We start from the raw sequence: 20,910 nt of genomic DNA, 5'->3' as shown, positions 1-20,910 counted from the left end.
GCTTGGTGCTTTTGAGACTATTGCAATTTATTTGGATGCTCAGTTGTGAATTGAGAAGTTTAAATCCCAGTTAAAGGGGCTTGTTAAATTAATCCCAGTTAAGTTAAAATGCCTTGTCTTTGCCATACAACGTAGGCTCCTTGTAGTATCACAGACATTACTCTTCGTTTCCATAGGTACCACACCACTATCTGCAGAAACACTCCAGCTTTCATGGAACACCACTGACTACCTTTAGAGTGGCAGCAAAGCACTGAGGTCCTAAGACATTGTTCTGAATCAGTGCTGCCCGTTCAAGTTTGGAGAAACTTTCCACAATACCTGTGGAAGCTCTCCCAGCAAAATCACTTCAATGGCAGTGTTCTTCGCTCTTCATCAAGAGGCCCCTGTGCTGTGTTGCTTTAAACATAATAGACTTTTGAAGTAGTTAAAGAACTTGAGGGACTTGAGTGAGTAATCTGTCTTACCCTTTGAGTTTCATCAGCTTTCTCAGATCTTTTCCCCTCTTTCTTCCACTGAGATTATCTCAGCTCTTCCCTACCAGTGCTGCTGTCAACCTGTCTCTTCAACGTAGGGATGCTCAATGCGCTATAAAATGTAGCTGTACACCCTCACACCCTCCAGCCAGCCACTGCTCTGTAAGGTCCATGTTAGATGCTCTAATGTGCATCAACACACACACTCCTCCACCCCACAAGTCAATGCAACACCCTTGTAGGGAACACATTCCTTCCACCACAACCTTGAGCTACCTTGATCCGCAGGGCGGGAATATCCAGCATTACCGCCTTCTGCACGGCCAGAATCTTCCCCGTTTCATTGATCCGCGCAGTCACAAAGAAATGAAAGGAGGCTTGCTCCAGCAGGTCACGCATGTACTCGCTTGATTTGATCATAATGTCAAAAGAGGTGGCTGAGGGGAGACACAGGAAAGAAAAAAGGCATCTGAAGCAATCTTATCACTAACTGCTCCTCTCATCATGGCCAGTGCCAATTATATGAGTAACTTGGAAAAAAGGTGGCTTTTGAGCTAAAAAATGGCTTTGATTTTTTTTTCCCTTGAACTGATTTAATTTCTCTACTACACCATTTCCCCTCTAATTTTTCCCTCTTTCCATTTGGGCTGTGAGCTTCTAGGGGCAAGGGCTGGGTTTGTGCACAACCCCTGCCCAGTACCCTCAGCATGGGCCAGGTCATTATTGAAGGCTTCTAGGTGCTACCACAAAATAAATGAGAAGGAAAGCTGGAAATACGTATTTATTGGGCACAGATGTCCAAACCACCTTTTGAGTATCATTCCTGTAAATATTTGCTCTTTCGATTTACTCCTGTTCTAGGGATGCCACCAGAGCAGCAACAGGGGGGTGTGAGTCCATGCAGGTTACCTGGGAGATCATCTGCTCTCCAGGACATGGCTGGATATTTGCCTTTGTTCTACACTGGACTTGCCTGCAAAATTTAGCAAGAAGGTCTTCCTGTCACCACCATGCCCTCCAGAGAGCTTTCACGTGCTCTCTGACAATAATTATCGGAAGAAACAAGTCCCTGTAGGCTAGACAGTTGAGAAGCAGGGAATCATTAATTTTAACTATATTGAACTGCAATTCCCAGGCCAACAATGGTGTGAGAATGTGATGCAGAGAATCAGACCTGCTAACTAACTGACCAGGGAAAATATATAGACCTGGAGCTCTTCTCTCTATAAACATTCATTACAACCCTAGTAAAGACATCAAGATCTCCCATCTGTTACCTATGATGATTACTGTTATCCGTTATTTGCATTGTATTTGTGACATACACTGGAAACACTGAGATAATTGAACTCAGTTGGGTAAATGACATTCACCCCTTCTCGCTCTTTTGATCTGCTCACATCAAAACCAATTCCTTGATTTGGTTTCAAAGCTATTCCCTTGGTGGCCACCTGACCTGGATTTACTAGGCCGGCCTTAAAATTACTTGATGTGTTCCTGCTTCCTCCCTCTCACTCTTCATCTTGTATAAAAGAATTTCCCATAGTACCCTAAACTGTAAATTATAAATCAGGCAAGGTATTTCTCATCTGAAAAGTAAATAAGTAAATAAGTAAATAAGGTAAATAAATAAAGTAAATAGTTACAAACCAGGAGAAATTTACTTTACAATGGAAGAAAAGATAAGCTTTCTGGTTTAAATTTAATCACTTCAGGGAAAAAAAAAGAAGAATATATTTCCATTGTCTTAGCACTCGTTGTGCTGATAAGTTGTCAGTACCACTTACTGCATGTGGGAAAGCCAAGGGAGACACAACACTGAGTTGCCTTATAGTTTTTCAAAAAAATACAGAAAACTAAATATAACTCTGTAGATCCCAGAGCACCTTTGAAGGCACTGGAAGGTTTATGCTATTCAAATCCTCAAAGATGTTTTCATCCCACACAATTCCTTTAATCATTATTCTGAAAGTAATTCATTCTTTTCGTGTTTGAAAACTTAGCTTGCCTTATGCTTTCAGTATTTTGGGCTGGAAGAATGCTTTAATATATCTGTTTAGCATTGTAATTTTTTGTTTTATATATATATATATATAAAAATATATATATATATATATATACACACACACACACACTTCTTGACCTGAACAAATCTTGCTTGAGTGCCTTGGAAGGTACCCTCCAATTACATCCCTGACAGATTGTTCTCATGCACTTGCAGATAATCACACTACCTCCTTCACACTGCCCACCTGCTCAGACACTATTCCTGATTCTACATGTACTTCTTTCCAAGGAAAAGGTGAAAAAATTCATGCTCAAATTTCATGTATCATCTTCAGAAATGGCGCAGTGGTGCAGTTTGTGAGGAGTTTTTGTCCTGTTGCCAAACAGAGTGCCCCAAAAGTTGATGGCTGTAGCTCAGATATAAGCAAATTCCCACCTTGAAAAGTGGGAATAACTTTAAAAATGTCTCATTGTCCAGAAGCAGTGATAGGGACATACTCTTGGTACACATACATAAACACCCATGTTCTGTTCTTTCGGGTGCCTCTCCCCAGTCTGCATTCACTCACCATCACTCAATTCAGAGTTTCCAGCACTATTTCAAGAAGCTTTTTTTCTTAGCATTTACTTCAATTAGAAAAAATGAATTGTGATGCTCAGTGATGCTTAAAAATCTGTTAAATTAATTTCTTGCAGAGAGGAGCCAGATGATCCTAAAAGCACTGGAGAAACTGTATTTTAGGTAGCAATACCCTACACAGACTTTTGATACAAGAGCAGACATAAATAAGTCCTGGAACCATGCACAAATCACAGCCAGAAAATGTAACAGACACTTCTCCTACAAGATGACTGAATTTTCCCTCATCCAAGAAGTGGCACAGAATTTAGACCAGGACTATTGAAACTGATTTTTTTGCTGTACCTATTCAAGTCTCCAAAAGTTTTGCAGTATTTCAGATTAGATATTTAGTAATTGATGTAAGTCACTATAAGCCCTCACACTGTGTTTTGATAGCATATATTGGAACAATCCAATGCCCATTTCCAGGCCCCCTGCAAATGATCCACAGAGCTAGAAAGAATCAGCAAGTAGCTCTCAGGGCTTTGTTACAAGCTGGAGGTAGAAGTTTTATTAATCTTCACAAGAAGATCTTTATCAGTGGACTTCTACTTTTTGCAGAATAATGAGCTCCAAACAAAATGTGCCATTTCAGATGATGTTCAAAGTGAGGAAGAAAGCAGAGGAATTTTTTTGTGGCCTGATAGGAACTGTGGTTCCATGGAGGCTTCTCACTGAGACAAAACTAGTCCTCCTGGAAGAAAGAGGGCTCATAGTGTCTCTTGAGCTGGGATGAGGTAGAGAAGATAGAAAGCTTAGAGGTCAGCCAGGACTACTGTGATCCAGCAGCAGACCCAGTCCAGGAGGCCCATCCTTTGGGCTCCCAAAGTCCTGCCACTCCTCCCGCACTCAGAAAGATTGGTGTGCCCAGTAGCAGTGTCTAGAAGGCAAAGTCATGGCTGCTGACTCTCTCAGCAGGGAACTCAAGTGAAGGATCCTCTACTTCATCTCTGTAAGTGGGCATGGTCACGATGTTTGCTGAGCTGGCAGCACTGACCAAGGACACCAAGGACACAGGCCTGTCAGGAGAACAAGTGATTGGCAGTCACTTGTTGCTAGAGCCTGCTAGGTAGCACTTGGAAGTACAGCTGGTCCTAAACACTTGTTGCAATGGCTGACAGGAAATAGATTATGTCCAAATTTAAAAAGGAGAACATCCCTCTTCCCTACTTTGAGCAGTACCAAAACCTGCCCACAGCCTCCTGAGCTGGTCTGCCAGGAACTGCTTCTCTCATGAGAAGCGGGAGGCAGGATCTCCCTACTGTATTCCAGAGGGCACTATGAAAAGTAAATGCTGCATCTGTAAAGATAATTCAACTTTGGGACTCCTGCCCAGCTGACAAATGTCCCTGCTCTATCATGGCACATTGTCATTACATATAAACTTTTTAGATCACTGTAAATATGAAATCCTGAACCACAGAGTCCTCCAGACAGTCCAAAACCAAACATTCACTTGAATCTACTCAGAACTTGTCAGCTTCTACCAGGTAAGACAAAAAAATACAACCTTTTGTCTCTGTACATGACATCCTGTGGAACCAGATCTTCCCCTTCACTTGCTAAAATGCTGCTAGGAAAACAAAGCAATTCAAAGGAAAAACAATACCTTGCAGCTTAATACCTGTGCTCCTTTGATTTCGTTTGTACCAAAGAAGAAAAATTAACAATTCCCAGACATGCAGCTTTGTGTAAAAGAGCATTATGCAGGAAGAAAACAGCCTCAGCTTTAAATGACCCTGGGATCTAGCCCAGGGTAGGGAGGGGATCCTTCTGATACCCAATAGAATATTCCTACCCCGAGCCACTAGAATTGGCTCTACCCAATGGAAACACCGGTGAAAGTTAATAACACAGAAAATAACTATGCAAGACTTACATGAAGAGGGTTCCAGTTTTGCACTGAAAGAGTGTTTCTTGAATTCACTTTTTGTGACTCCTGTATAAAACACTATGTTGCCCGAAAGGTAGGTGGTTGCAGTATAGGAGTTGCGACTCTTGTTCCTGAAAGTTACAGTGACTTTAAAGTCATTGCCAAGGACTGCCTTTTGAGCTTGGAAGTCCATGTCGACATCTGTCTGTGGCTGGTATGTGGTGTCTTGGATACTTTGCTTTTTAACACCATACATCACAGCAGTCTCAAGAGCCAGCCTTTCCTCATCTGAGCCTAGGAATGAATGAAAACCAGACTTAGAAAAAAAACAGAAGTGCAGCGTTAACCCACCTACTGATCATAAGAGTGTGTCTTCCATAGTTTGTAGTAGCTGAAATAAACAGATGAGGATCATGAACTCTCCTGGGATAACATTAACAGTGGGATAACTTCACAGCTGCCAAGGGAGTTGGTGTTAAAGCCATATCAGACAAACTGAAGTAGCTGAATTCTTATCAATACAGCTACACTGGTTAACTCTGTGTGAACATCTGGCCTGAATAAGAAACGTCTAAACACCTGTACAGAAAGCCTTGAATTGTTTTGAATGCTTTGAGTTACTCCATGACTAGCCTTTACTCTCACTACAATTTACTTAGTCTAAAGCACTTCAGAGCAGCAAAGTTTGTGCTTTGCTTGTGCCTTATGATCAATGCATCTACAGTGTTTCTGGGAAGGAGTTACAAACAAGGAATTCCAGAGAGCACTTTGGCAGCTTTTCATGAAACTCCCTCAGTGATAGAGGTTTCCAAGTCATCATCCAGGATTTCACTGAGATAAGTCTACGTCCATATGGCTACAGCTCATTTCAGGTTACCTTCTCGGAACTTGTACTCCTCAGTAATGTCCATCATTCCATCACCTCCAACTTCCTTGGTCACAATCAACTGGCCAATACGGGTCGTGTCAATGTTTTCTACCACTTGGGTACCATTTTTCTCCATTCTTGTGTAGAAAATGTCACTATTCACCTATGAAATTCAATGAAAGAAGATTGAGATATATGGAAGTAGAGAGAGGAAGAGGAGTCAGTCTATCCCCCCCAAAATAATGACACATTGATTTGAAGTCCCACTAATTACTCACATCTACATTTCACATTTAAAATTAGTTGAAATAGTTGTATGCTGAGATGCATTTTACCATTCACAATTCCAGAATTACAAAGTGTAAACTTTACAAGGATACAGAGAGGTCATTCAAATTTGAGGAGCACCACTACACATTTCTTGTACCGAAAAGCTTTAGATATAGAGAGGAGAATGCTTAATAGCTAAAATATCTTCATTCTTTTCTGTCCTAAGCCATTTACAATTCAATTAGAGAGAAACTTGTTCTGCAGTGTTGCAATTCTGGGCATGCCTCCTCTGGTGATGCAAGAGGTTAAAGCTCCAGACCAGGCCCTCTATCTCCTTATTGAGATATTTACCTCTCTGATCTGTCAGTCAAATCACCCATGTGAGATCTCCATGACCCACAGCAGCCAAAAGGAACGTGGTGAGCAGAAAGAATGAGCAGCTAGAGCTAGCAACCCATTCAGCATAGCTGAATCTTGGAAGGAAAAATGACTGCAGCCTTAAGATTCAATGAAGGCAGAGCAGCTTTTTCTTATTATTGCACTGGGGAGCAGAGAGTAGAGAAATCTCTGTCAGTCATTAGAGCCATATCACACCTGCTGGCATGTCAAAACATAATGATGAGATTGTTCTATGACATGAAGTATACATGAAGTAACTTCTCAATCCATAAATTGAAGTGGAGCCCTATCTTCTGTCTCACTATGGTCTCACAGATATCACTCACTGCAGTAAAAAATTTCACTTATGTACCTCAGCATAGACAAAAGGAGCATCAAATTGGAAGCAAACGTGACCATGTTTGATGGCTTGAACTGAGGCTGGACCACATCTGTACATACCTATGGGGAGAAGAGAGACAAAGTGAGAGACTAAATAAATTAAAAACATGTAAAGATATTATGTTTTCTCAAAAAAAAAAAAAAAAGGAAAGAGAATTCTTGGGATTTGATGAAATCTTCTAATAGTTTACAGGAACTGTAATCAAGGAGCAAAAACCTTAATTTTGTTACCAGACCTGTAGATAACACAGACTGAGATCTGGAGCAACCTGGTGGTTCAGTACCTTTAATGGCACTATAACATCCACTGTAGGTCTCAAGCACACCTTGAGAAATACAGTTACAGATGGGTTTGGTTAAAACAGATACTTTTGGAAGGAGTCAGGTACACCACAGGCTAAGACCTTGCTACAAATTTGAGAAGATTGTATTTTAAGGGCTGGGAAATTAAAGACTGTAAAGAAAGACTAGTAACTTTTTTTCTCTCCTGTCTACTGCCTGCTAATGTAGTTCAGTTAGGGCTGCATGAAGTAAAGGAGAATTATTCTGATCAGGCTCCTATATAGGTACTCTAAAATGTGAGAAGCCATCTTTGGCAACAGGATCACATCTCTTCAGTACCAAGCAGGACCTTTCTCATGCAGGATTTCATGTCCCAGGGCATCATGAGCAGTGTTATAAGAAGGACAGATTTATTTTAGAGTTCAGAACAGATCAGGACAAGGCCTTGAGGCATGTGGTTATTTGGTTCAAGAAGTTGTCACTGGCCTTATGGTGCCACTGGCTCACCTATCGTCAGCTCACTGTTTGAAACAGAGATCCCAAACACTAGAAAGTGAACTAAGGAGGACTTCAAGCAATATTACCATCACTGGTTTCTTGAGGTGTCCCATCAACAACCTGCCATCCTCCGAAGCCAACAGGAAGGTCAGGTCTGGTCATCCAAGCTTCGTTCCAGCAATGATAATTCCTTAGAAAATAGATGGGACCAGTATATTAAATTCTTGGAAATAAGCACACAGACCAAAAACAAATCCTGTGTATTTATGTCCTGGCATTGCTTCGATAACACTGTTTGCCACTTCAGGGATAGAAACGTTGACTCTTTAAAGGTAACAGATTTTTAGGTCTATAAGTTTGGTACCTAGCTGTTAAAATCTGAAAGCCACAATTCTTCCTTGTAGTTTCTTGACTGAAAGTTGAAGAAGGTTTTTTGATTCTTCTAATATGTTCTGAGTGTAAATGTCTCAGAAGATATGCCAGTTTTGGAAATTGTTGGGGTATATGAAAAGCTACACAGACTAGAATTCCTTTCCAGCCAGACACCTCTTCAATCTGCCTGCTAAAGCAAACTTTGAATCTTCAAGCCAATGAAAGATGGTCTGCTTTATAATTATTCAGACTGAAGCTTTGGCATCTCTTATTAAGAGACTTGGGATCAACTCTGCAACATACAGTGTGTAGTTTTGTTTCCATGGCTCAAAACAAGGATGCTTTGCTGGCTTCCATGTTTGTTGAGAAAAGGACCCTGCACAGCCTTTCTAAAGCTATCTTCAATGTAGATTTCTTATAAGTTTTTTCCCATGTGCCAGGCATGATGTCAGAGCTCCTAAAACATACATCTTTTCCTAAAACCTACCTAAAATCACTGTGGGCCAACTTGCATCTTTAGGGCCCAGGACAGTGACCTGAATTATAAAATTCTGAGAGTAGTTCATCTAGGTGCTCAGGGTCAAAATGTTCTCACCTGGCTGGATGCTCAGGATAATTAAAAAAACAGTGCAGCACCATCACAGTCTGCCCTGGGTGTTTCAAAGATAAACAGAAAAGATGGACAGATGTTGTAACTTCCAGCAGTGCTACTGATGCTCAAGGGAAAGCACAAGCAAGATAAAAAGATAATCTGGAAAGAGGATATCTCAGTAAAGCCAGCAAAGTGTTTGAATTTCATTACCGCAAAAAATAAAAGAAGGAAAGAGTACAGAAAGGGGCAATTTTGCTTGCAAATTATACATATCCTACAGCAGATCTGAATAAACTTACATCTGTGCAGCTGCTGATATAGCCTCTAGTACACGCAATGATATTAGCAACCAAAATGGGGATTGTTAAACTCTGACCATTCCATTAATAATAGGTGAAAACCAGCTATGAAGCAGTCAGAAGGATCTGAAGCTTGTCTAACAAGACATTTCAATGTGGAAATGAAAGCTTGCATCAGGGTAAAACTTGTCAGTTAGGAGAGTTAATGAAGCAGCACTACAGAAAAAGGAATTATTCAAGGAAAATGACGCACACTCAGAGAATTTTTGATGCTGCTGACTAGTCAGTGCTGAATCATGCTCACAGAACTTTGCTGAGGGCTACCTGAGAATGGGGACACACTTCATGGAAGGTGGGTATTTGCAAACTGCTATGCCAACATATAAGAAAGACAATCCCTGCCCTGAAGCCTTCTCTGGTTCACTTTGAATCAAAGCTGCATGTGTCACTGGCTTTGTATTCTGCGAAAGAAGAACCTGAAGAGCAGGCAAAAGGAAAGGATGATAAAAACAAGGCTGGGAGTTGGGTAACAGTGTGGAAAATGGCAAATCTAGTCCAGTTATTTGATTAGGCAACACACTTTTTCTATATTTTTTTCTGTATTTGTCTTAGGGATAGGACCTTTCTTTCTGGTTTCTATTGGTGTAGTGTGGACGCAACAGGATGGCAATATTTTAGGTCTGCCTCCATGCAAATGACAAGTACACATAAGGATATCGAATCTGAATGGACAGAAAGACACTGCTTATAGAGCAGTGAGCATTAAGAAAAGGAGGATGAGGGAAACATCTGCCTTTCCAAAAGTAGCAGAAACCTCCCTATAGAAGTGAGTGTAGCTGAGGAGCTAATTCCGTGGCCATAATTTGTTGAACTGATTCTATAATTCTTGTATTCTACAGCAAGCCTGAGACATTAAAGAAAGCAAGAATGGCAATAGAGATCAATGTAGTGACCATTAAATATTTACAGAGATAATTACAGATAGACTAAACAAAGCAATGGGGAAATTAATAAAAGATGACCAGGCGGGTTTTATGCCTGGAAGACAATTCAGGAACAGTAGTTCGTATTGCTTATGGGACAGGCAGATGCTGGAAGCAGCTGCTGCCCTTTTATGAGCTAACAAGTTCAGGCACTGAGGTTGAGAGGCACTGCTAGGGTCAGGCACTGATAATATTGTTGAGAAATTAGAGCAAAGTGATCTGAAACTAAATGGGAGAGCAGAGGTCTCAGAAGGGCTTTCTCCACAGGGCTGGACATGGTTGAACTCCCATGAGGTTGGGTGACATCAAGAAAATTTCTGCTGAGATGCTGATGTTGATCTGCTTGGACCTCACAGTAGGAGTGAGTCTTGATTCCCATCCAAGAGAAACATTCTTTAAGTGTCTTTATATCATCATCAAGAAAGACAAGGGAACAGACAGTACTGATGGCCCCAAATCTGGCCAGATTTATAAAAATAACTTTTTGCAAAGTCTGTGTAATTTTGTATATGTGTTTTGTTGGTGGTGGTGTTGTTTCCTATCCTGAGGGAGAAGAAAATCTTTAATAAAAATAAATAAATGTCAGATAACATTCAGAGGGAGCCCCACACTCAGAGATTGATTGGACTAAAAATCCTGGCTCCAAATATCCCTGAAGTCTGAGAGTATTTAAGACCTGAAGACGGATCAGCTCCAGCAGTACAAGGCTAGAGTACAATAGAAATGATATATTAATAAAGAAAAAGAGCTTTGCTTCCAGTTCGCAAGAGATTATAAATAAAAGTGAGAGATGCATTTTAAAAAATCATTATAAATACCTTGAACTTGTCCTCTTAAAAAAAGAAATAAAAGAGGCATTAAAAATAAAATCAGGGTTAAGACACAAGTCATTAGAAGGCAGCATGTGGGCTACCAAGGAATGTTACAGAGTAATGAAAAGAAAGGACACAGAGGAGAAATGAAAAGAGGTGTATATATTAAGTCATGCCCAAAGGGTTATGTGCACCATGTACTAATAAATGCACCAGGAGGATAAAAGGATGAACAAGCCAGTTAAAAAAGTTATCAAGCCAAGGAAAAGCAATGTAGCATGGAAGGATGAAATACTAGTGTAAAATTGCATGTGGATTTCATTGGGACTAGGATGATTTTGGATGATCTGACCCTGTCCCAAAATAATGCAGGAGAAAAGAGATTAAATTAAGAACTCTTGGGAAACAGCTGAGAAAAATAGAGGTAGGGAAGTAAAAGGAAGTGTCAAAAATTAGTGGGATGTATTTCATAGATTAGGCTAGGAGAAGGAGAGAAGGGATGAGACGGTGAAAATTGTAAAACACAGCAATGCTGAGTGTGTATGGATTGTGTGCTGAGGCTCCCAGTCACTGGCTCTTGTTTCACATCTTTTATAGGTAGAGGAGGTTTCAGAAGACTTCTCCTTTACAGCTCTCTGAGCCATAAAAGGACCAGACCCATGAGACATGCTGAGTCCTTCTGTCTCACAGACAGCAAGCAAAACTGCCCAAGGATACTAACAGAAGGCAACAAGGCAAATAGCAGGACCACAGCTCTGGATCTCAGGAAAGTAGGCTTCAACCTATTTAAGGTCCTGCTTGGAAGCATCCCATGGGAGGCAGTTCTGAGTAGAAGATGGATGCACAAGAGCTGGATGTTTTTCAAGAGCCACCTCCTCCAGACTTAATAATGGTCCATCCTTGTGTGCAGGAAACCAACAGTGTGTGCAGTGGCACAAGTCCACAGGGTAGTCCAAATTAAAATCCAACATCAAAAAAAAAAAAAGATGTTTAAGAAAGAGGTGGAGAGCTGGGACAGGTGACCAGGAGGAAAACAGAGCCACTGTCTGAGCATGCAGGCACAGGTATAGGAAAGCCAGAATGGGGCAAAAAATATATGTCAAGGGACCTGAAGGGCAGTAGGAAATGCAAGCAATCAGTGTCAAAAGGAAGCCTATGGAATGTGGGTCTGCTGTTGAACACAGCAGGCAACCTGGTGACAAAGGGTTAGGAGAAGAGAAGGCATTCAGTGTTTTCTTTGCCTTGGTTTTTACTGCTAAGATTTGCCCTCAGGAATCACAGCCCACGAGACCAGTGTGGAGGTTTGGAACAATGAAAACTAGACAAGTAACAAGATAGAGAACAGTTAAACAAACTGAACACACAAGTCCAATGGATCTGATGGGAAATATGAGGTAATCTCATGAAAAATGCCAAGGGAGCTTGCCAGTGTCACTGTAAGACTGCTCATATCTATCTTCAAAAGATCATGGTAATTGGAAGAAGTTCCTGCAGATTGGAGGAAATTAAATGTTGCTCTATTCTTCAAGAGAGAGGAGTATCCAGGGAGAGAGAGACTTGTCAGCTTCCCTTTGATCTCTAGGAAGGTTATAGAGCAAGTTCTTCTGGAAAACATTTCCAAACTTATTAAGGACTAGATGATTGGCAGAAGTCAGCATGGATTTACAAGCAGCCAGCTGTGCCTGACAAACCTGAGAGCCTTTTCTGATGAAACGAGTGCCTGAAAGGACAAAGGGGAGACCGCTGCATGGGGGTTGGTCCTTTTGACTTTAGTGCCATCTCCCAGAACATCCTCACAGATAAAACTTTGAAGTATAGGCTAGACGAATGGACAGCAAGATATATTGAAAACTGGCTGAATTGCTGGGATCAGAGGGTTGTGATCAGTAGTGATCACCCCAGCTGGAGCTCAGTCATTAGTTGTGTACTCCAGGGGTCAATACTGGGTCTGACACTGTTTAACAGCTTCATTATTACCTGGATTACGAGACCCCCTGTACCCTCAGCAAGTTTGCTGATAAAGAAAACTGGAAGGAATAGTTGATACAACACAGACTGTACACAAGGAAATACTAAGGCAACTGGGATTGTTCAGTCTGAAGATGGGAAAGCTGAGTAGGATCTTTTAATGTGTATAAATTCCTGGTTAGGGGATTGAGGGAAAGAAGACAGATCCAGACTCTTCTCAGTAGCCCAAGGACACAACAAGAAGCAATGGGCACATACTGAAACAGAAAAATCTGTGTGAAGATCAGGAAACACTTTTCTTACTGTGCAAATGGTTGAGCACTGGCACAAGTTTCCCAGAGAAGATGTGAGGTGTCCATCCTTGGAGATACTCGAAGCCCAACTGGACACAGACCCGAGCAACCTGCTCTGGGTGACTTCCAAGGGTCCCTTCTAGTCTTAACTACTCTGTCTTGCTGTGACACAAGCGTCACATATAAATGAACCTTCTTTCCTTAGATTTCTTCTTGAATATGGAAATCACATAAAAGATGTCACAGCAACATGTTCAGTCACTTCCTCTACCACATAGTGGGTTTATTGCAGTTTTAATACAAAGACTTCCAGAGATTAAGTTATTAATGAAACATGCTGATGAGCTGCTATGCTAATGAGTTGAAGATCTCATTGACACAAGTCAGGTATATTAACATTGAATAGGACAAGTATCTCCTGAATATAGGAATGTACAGGTCACATTCATTTCTTCACTCTGAGGAGGAGAGGCTTGAGGGCCAAAATCCCACACAGAGCATATAATCAATATATGCTACACTTCTCCTGTCAGGCAGAAGACAGTAGGAGTTTGAAGAGCCAGTTAGAGGACTGCCTTCTCAAAAAGAATGTGTAAACTCCTCTTGGCCCTAGGGAGTTTCCTTTTTTTATAAATCTGGTAATAGCATTTCAGTATCTTTTATGGTACCTTGACTTGTTTCTTTTTCAGCTGAACAGGGTTTGTTTTGGAAAGCACTTCTTTGCAACAATGACTTTGTGCAATAATGTAAAACCAATCTACAAATATGGAAACTAGGCACAAGCAGATCAAAAAGGATGTTTTTTCATAGGTATTGAGGTACCCCTTGGAGCCTGGCTCCAGAAGGATGGAAGTACCCATCCTACTCCCTTCCATTTTTAGAAAAATTGGTCCCTAAGGAGCACAAGCACATTCCAGCTCTCCAGTGTGCTTAAATGAGCACTGTATGGGAACATTAATAGCAGGATTCCCCAGGGATTGCCTGTTTACACCACAAGTCTTCATATTAGTCAGCCTACCAACAATCTATTCATTCTGTTTCACATAAGGCAGCAGTGTTCTTCAATGCACAGAGAAATAAACACAATACAGGCACTGTCACCATGTTTTTTACTACTTAGATCATTGACACATTAAAGGCATTTTCCAGGACTCACCAGACAGAATCTTTTGTAAGTCTGGTGTCCACTTTTCCTTCGTCATCCAGAAAGAAGTCCATCCGTAAATTGGCATTGTTATCATGGGCAGAAGAGTAGTTGGTAATGAGTCTTGCAGGTATCCCCAAGCATCTCAGAACTATGGCAAAGACAGAAGTGTGATGAGAAGGACAAATACGGAGATGGCGTTCATGGATGACAGGGTGAGAGGACAGAAATAGTAATAACCAGAATAAAATGGGAAAACTCAGTCAAATCAACCCAAATAATTCCTTCTATCTGGTTTATATTGCACATGCTAAATATTTGATTTGGTCTCAAAATTATGAGCATTATAAAAAACCCATTGGTACAAGGGTTATAACCAAGGCATCTGGTTACCAATAGTTTAAAAGCAGCTTTGCATAGTGACCACATGGCAGAATTTCAGGTCAAATCTGGGTGCAATGGGTCAGCTGCATGACCAAATGGGATACACAGGAAAAGAAGTTTGAGCTTGCAAGAGATACACAGTATATTAAATCTCTTAGTATCAGTAACTTGGGAGAATTATGAGACTATGCTAAAAAGAAAATTAATAAAAAGTATCTCCTTTTAAGGAGTTTTAATTTGGAGTTTTCCTGTTTGATGTCTGCTGTCAGATGGGATCTGGAGAACACAAAGATTAAAGTAGAAAATTACTGTTAACAATGGGGAAAAGCTGCATTATTTGCAACTGAAATGATAAGGTTTGAGTATCTGAATAAAATACATTACATAATTAATATTGCCTGCCAAGTAACAGCATATTGTAGTCAATAGTCCCTTCTTTCATTAAGACTTTAAAAGGAGGATCAAAAAAAAAACCCCTAGCCCTAACTCTCACACCATCACAAAACAGCACTGATGACCCTTCTTACCATTTGACAAGTGGTAAATTTAAGAGAAGTGGAAAAACTGTGGAAATGCTACAGCTATGTCCATAATCTGCAACAGTGCATCAATAGTTTTCTGTCTTTTTTGTGTATCATGGCAGATAAATAGGCATGGAGCACAACCCTGGGCTAGGGGAATGGCTCTGTGGGGTGACACATCATCTCAGCTACTCCAGATGACATAATTTGTCTCAGCCAGAAAAGGGTCCTGACTTTCAATTTAGGAGCCAACATGGCTCTGCAGAAAACAGAGGGTGAGGGGCTTTTGGTGGTTGATGGGGTTTGTTTTGTTTTTTTTTTGGTTTTTGTTTGTTTGTTTGCTTTGTTTTGCTTTTGGTTTTGGTTTGATGTTTTTTGGGTTTTTTGTTTGTTTGGGGTTTTTTTGGTTGTGGTTTTTTTTTTGTTTGTTTGTTTTGGGGTTTTAAGAATCTTTTTTTGTTGGGTTTTTTTCAGTTTTTTGGTTGTTCTTTTGGTGGTCGTGGTGGCAGTGGTTTTTGGTTTGGGGTGGATTTTTTGGGGGGTTTGTGGGGTTTTTTAAAGGGAAAATATTTTTATTGAAAATCCTATTTTAAAACAGTTCCAATGCTGCAGTGCTGAACAGCCCTGCTGCTACTGCTGGGTTTTGTATATTCATTACTGTCACTACTGTGACTCCCAATAAAGTGTAACACTGCACATTCATTTCAAGTTCCTGGATGAAAAATTACCTGGATGCATCCAATACCATATGTACCTATTGATTAAACTTAATTCAAGTGCCCTCCCAGGCTTCCAGCACATGAGCCATCAGGGCTCATTGGAAATAATTTGTCTGACAATTTCAAGATTAATGACCATTTTTTGGAATGTTTTAGCATTTTTAACAGATGAGTATCTGGAGTGTACAATACAGTGACCTTGGAAAGCTGGACTGGTCACAATGATAAAACATTGACAGATGAGAGACTCAAAAGCACCTCAAAACAACCCTGATGGTTGCACGTGATTGTTTGGACCTTCACTGTCCCCTGTGCAGTGGTCAGCAGCTGGATGTGTCAGCGGCTCTCATCAGATCAGCCAACACTGGACAATATTTTCATTTCATAATGTTTAACAAACTTTATACTTGCAGTCCAAAGTACCAGGCCTCTGACTTGACTAACTTAGTCAGCAAACCAAGCCAAGTTTTGCCCCAGATAAATACGCCTCTCCCTTTGACACAGCAGGCTCCAGGCTCTGCTGCATTGCCCCAGTTTCACAGTGGCCTGCAGGCAAATTATTGCATAGTGGTGATTCAGGGCAAGTGTGGGGGGAAGGTGGGAGAACTGGTGTGTGTCTGTCTGTGATCTAGGGAAATCCAGATAAGGGAACGGGCAGAAAAGACAAAGCGGCCCACAGAGTCCACTGTGAGGAATTGCATCCGTAAGAAGCATTTGCATGAACTTTTTCAAACCCACTGTGTGAGGCTCAACATAACCAGGCAGTGTGCACTTGCAGCCCAGAAAGCCAACAGCATCCTGGGCTGCATCCAAAGCAGTAGGACAAGGGAGGGGATTCTGTCCCTCTGCTCTGCTCTGCTCTGCTCTGCTCTGCTGAGACCCCACCTCGAGAGCTGCCTCCAGCTCTGGGGTCCCCAGCATAGGAAGGACATGGACCTGTTGGAGCAACTCCATAGGAGGCCACAAAGTGTGTTTCTGTGCAAAAGCAGATGTTGTTGTTAGAAAGTGCTAGACAGTCAAAATATGGGACCAATCCAATGCTGCTTTCCCCACTGGTTTTTATGACCTGCAGCATTCTGTTTACTGCAACACTAGAACTCTAGTTTGACCAAATGTGTTTAGACTTAACCTTGTAGTGCTAGACAATTCATAAACTAGACCATCATTTATTTTCTCCATTCTTCTGGCTCATGAACACCACATAAAATGTTAACAGTGCTCAGTTAACAGGTGCAGGGAGAGTGCACCTCTATTTTTCTAGGAGTGATACTCAGTAGTAAGATTTGGCCTTTCTGGAGCAGAAACACTATCACATATCCCATGCTGAGTAGTAGTTTAATCTTTTAGGTCTAGACAACAAGGACACTGTCTAAGAATTCTTGACAGAAATGTGGACTGTGCTGAAGGGCTCAACTTTCTTTCACACAAACTCACCCTTGTGAGTCACTGAGTACATTTCTCTGAGCCAATAAATAGTTAACAGATTTGTTTGGAAGAGCAGCTGACCTAAAGAACACACCTGAGGTTTTTTTAAAGACCATCTATTTTAGCCATGTATTTTTAAGTATCTCTACTATTTACTCCTGAACAGCACAGAGCTAGGAAGTATTTTAATTGGTTTTACCTAAAAACTCTGTTGAGCAGGAGCCACATAGCAGCTTAGAGCTTTTCACACTGATACCTACATGTGTTGAAGACACCAGCGAAAACCCAGCACTGGCCATATCGGACAGGTTGCTTAGAACTGTAATACTCCAAGAGAATGTCCACACTTCCCGTCCAGGCTGAAGGTGCAACACCATAATCGTACGAATTGTTCCAGGATCCAGCAATCACACCGTCGTCATCCCTGGAGTTAATCTAAAATCAAAGGAAATGAGCATTAGAGGTGTCAGAGACTGAATAACATAAAGCTCTTTAACTCAGCAAACTGATAGGATGAGAGAGAGTGAAGATAGCCAAGATTAGGCTAGAAAGTAAGATAGAAGTGTTTCATTATGAAGGTAGGGGTATAAATAGGACAATCTTGTTAAGGGCCATGGATTCTCCACCACCGAACAATTCTGAATGAAGGTCAAACACTTAAAAATAAATCTAAAATTAAATCACCACACTGAGTATCCATGTTGCCAGTTAATAAGTTTTATTAACATTAAACATGCTTATGGTTGTGTATTTTTAGTAAACAGAATCAGTTACATACTGGTAAACAAGTCTCAGAAATATTAAGCTGTACTCTTTTCATCATCTGTTTTTATGTCCATATCAGCCCAGAGATTTTAATAAAATCACTCCTGATTTACAACAGATTGAGAGGAGAACCACTACTCCTCTCTACTGTTATTTTCAGAGTAGAAACAAATTTCTTTGGTCTGGCCCACATGAAAACAAGAAGGAATTTGCTGTGTAAGTTTTCCTCTGGTAAGATTATAAAAAGCAAAGAGTTTTGCTGACTAATGGCTGTACTGATAGGCATTAACAAGCAATACTTCTCCTAGCTGCAATTTGAACCAAACCAGTTGAGGCTGTGCAAAAAGCTCATTCACGCTGTACCTTTTAATTATGCTAATGTGGAACAGTTACAAGCCAGCCAAATAAATCACAATTCCCATTTAAAAGCTTTTGGCTGCATTAACTACTCTTTTATAATTAGAAAATCGACTTCCTGTGAACTCTAGGACTGAACTGAGATAAGTATTCAGAGTCATAACCAACGGGTTAAGAGGTTGTGCCCATCTCACTGGTATAGGAAACAAGCCAAGAAAAGAATCACTTCAAGGACAGGACAGCATGTTGATCTTCACTTTCTGCTCTGACTGTAATGAGTGGAAGAAGAGAGGGACTCCACCTGCTCTGCCATGCCAGAAAGCCTCAGAAGTATTCCAGCATGGGGGGGCATGTCTTCAGACAAGCTCAACTCCACCACATTTCAACTTGAGCAAGAATGAGGTTAAGTAACACAGGTGGGATTTCAGCATTTCTTGCCCACTTCTTACTCGGGTCCAGATTTCAATGACCAAATCCCCTACCCAGTTATGGCCCAATTCTGCAGATTAGCCCTAGAGTCCATTGAGTCCTGGATTTTCAATGGTGAACTCCTCCATTTCTCTAAAATGTTGAGTGGCTCAAAACCTAACTAATATCCAAGCCCTATTCGGATTCATAAACTTTGTTCAATTCTGTCCTAAGGACTTCCACAGTCCTTACATGAGGGACTTTTGCATCTACTAGTTCAGGGATGAGGAAACCACATTTGATTCTTTCTTCTATCCAAAGGTCCAAAACTGTATTTCTAGCATCTGGGATGAAAGAACTAACTAAAATGTCAAAAGACAAAGAGAAATAGAGAGAGAATACTTCTTGCTGAAGCTATTTTATTTAACATGCAAGACTAAAAGGCTGGAAATTCCACTTCAATGTCTTCTAAGACAAAGAACTCATTTTCTTAAAGCCTGGGCAAATGCTATAACAAATGGGTTTAAGAATCATCCATCTCCAGCAGCCATGTCTTGTGGACAGTCTATTTTAGTAGCTGGCTAAGGAGAACATCTAATTACTGTAGCTCAATGACTAGAATATTATTCTGGGAAGCAGAAAGCATCATCTAATAAGGCAAAAGAGAGGACTCAGCCTCTGTCTTCCACAACCTGGATGAGTCTAGCATCTTGAATATTAGGGATGGGACTGCTCTTGCACCCATAGCATGATTCCTGGTGCCTGGCAACTGGAAAGAATGGAGGTCTGGATAGTCTTCTCAGTTATTTTAGCTACTTTCATTCTGACAGGGGTATGTTTTGTGGACCTCATGTTAAAGAGGACAGTTCCCACAGTGTTTTCCTCTGGGGCCAAAACAGCCCATTTATATAACTGCTCTCAGCCTGATTAGGTCATCTGGGGCTTGGATCAGACATAACAACATGCTCCATTGCAGTGTTCTAAGACCCCATTGAGGTTAGCACTGGAGTCCACATAAAGTCCCTCAGTTCCCCATCCAAAATTCCACCCATCATGCCACTGTATTGTCTATAGCAGAAACAGCTTTCTCAATTATATTAGCTACTGGAAATGAGCACATTGTCACATAAAAAACACATATGCCTGGAGTGCAATGTCTAAAAGTGGCTTTCCCACCAGTGAGGCACAACTCTCAGGAAAAGGCAATAAGCCAACAGCAGTTGCTTGAACTTTAGTGGAGAGAAATAAAACGTCAGACCCTAGAATGGACAATTGTCAGAATGGACAACTGATATGTTGTGTGTTGTAGAGAGCGTGTCAGGGCAAGAGGGCCAGTTAAATCAGCCCAGCTTTGATTTATGAGTCCCTTCTGACACATACTAGGCATCCATTACATACCACTGCTGAGGCAACACGGCAGATTTTGATTGGGTTTCCACGACCAGAGAGCTCCAGTTCTGCCTTGTCCATCAGGAACAGGCAAGCATCCAGAACGTTTTCTTCAAACTAGATAAAAGAAAATAAAAAGGGACACAGGGGGAAAATTGACTCACTTTTTATTCTGGAAAGAACAGGCAAAGCTATTTTCCCTGTTGTTGTAATTGATGATCAATTTCAAAATCAGCTGGTCACAACAAAGCTCTGTGTTTAACAACAGAAATTTTCTTCTGGAATAATCACCCATGTGTGGGAAAAAAATAAAAATGTGAGAGTCTGTGAGGGAAGAGAGTGTAATTTTCAATTCAATCTTAGTCCAGTTCCCAGAAGGTTGAAATGACAACACAGACTTTCTGACAGGACATGGAATTTTTAAGTGCTAACAAGTATATAATAGGAGGGTATATAATAATAACTACAAGAGGCTTGTCTACTTGCAAAGGACTTCATGTCCTTCACAGATTCCAGACCTACTAATTCCAGGGCTTCTCCGACACAGCCGGTGCATTGCTGGGAGCTTGAACAATAAGTGGTTTGCAAGTGGTAATTTGAAGACACTTGTATTTCAAAGTTATTTTTAAAATCTGTTTAAAATTGACAAGCCAAAAGCTTATTATACAGATTAATCCTGGTCTAAAAAATTTAGACATCAAAAATACCAAGTGACCTAAAGCAGTCTTCTTCAAAAATAAAGTGAAAAGGTATACATTTTTTTCAATCTAGCATGAACAAGCACAAGAATGAATTGAGGGCAG

At 40.8% G+C, this 20,910-nt stretch overlaps 1 protein-coding gene across 5 annotated transcripts in view; it reads right to left on the bottom strand.

The window, feature by feature from the left end:
• Window positions 1-20,910, bottom strand: part of F13A1 (coagulation factor XIII A chain) — a 66,762-nt gene that overhangs the window by 7,969 nt on the left and 37,883 nt on the right. For all 5 annotated transcript variants that reach the window (XM_064425533.1, XM_064425500.1, XM_064425510.1 and 2 more), the window contains 8 exons: window positions 20,117-20,224; window positions 17,449-17,623; window positions 14,152-14,290; window positions 7,763-7,866; window positions 6,868-6,956; window positions 5,856-6,009; window positions 4,985-5,272; window positions 753-913 (listed from right to left, as the gene is read on the bottom strand). In XM_064425533.1, coding sequence (XP_064281603.1) covers window positions 753-913; window positions 4,985-5,272; window positions 5,856-6,009; window positions 6,868-6,956; window positions 7,763-7,866; window positions 14,152-14,290; window positions 17,449-17,623; window positions 20,117-20,224 — 1,218 coding nt within the window. The remainder of the gene's footprint in view (window positions 1-752; window positions 914-4,984; window positions 5,273-5,855; window positions 6,010-6,867; window positions 6,957-7,762; window positions 7,867-14,151; window positions 14,291-17,448; window positions 17,624-20,116; window positions 20,225-20,910) is intronic.

The sequence above is a fragment of the Passer domesticus genome, chromosome 1 (assembly GCF_036417665.1).
Source record: "Passer domesticus isolate bPasDom1 chromosome 1, bPasDom1.hap1, whole genome shotgun sequence".
In the NCBI taxonomy this organism is placed as follows: Eukaryota; Metazoa; Chordata; class Aves; order Passeriformes; family Passeridae; genus Passer; species Passer domesticus.
This window is presented reverse-complemented; position numbering and strand designations above follow the sequence as displayed.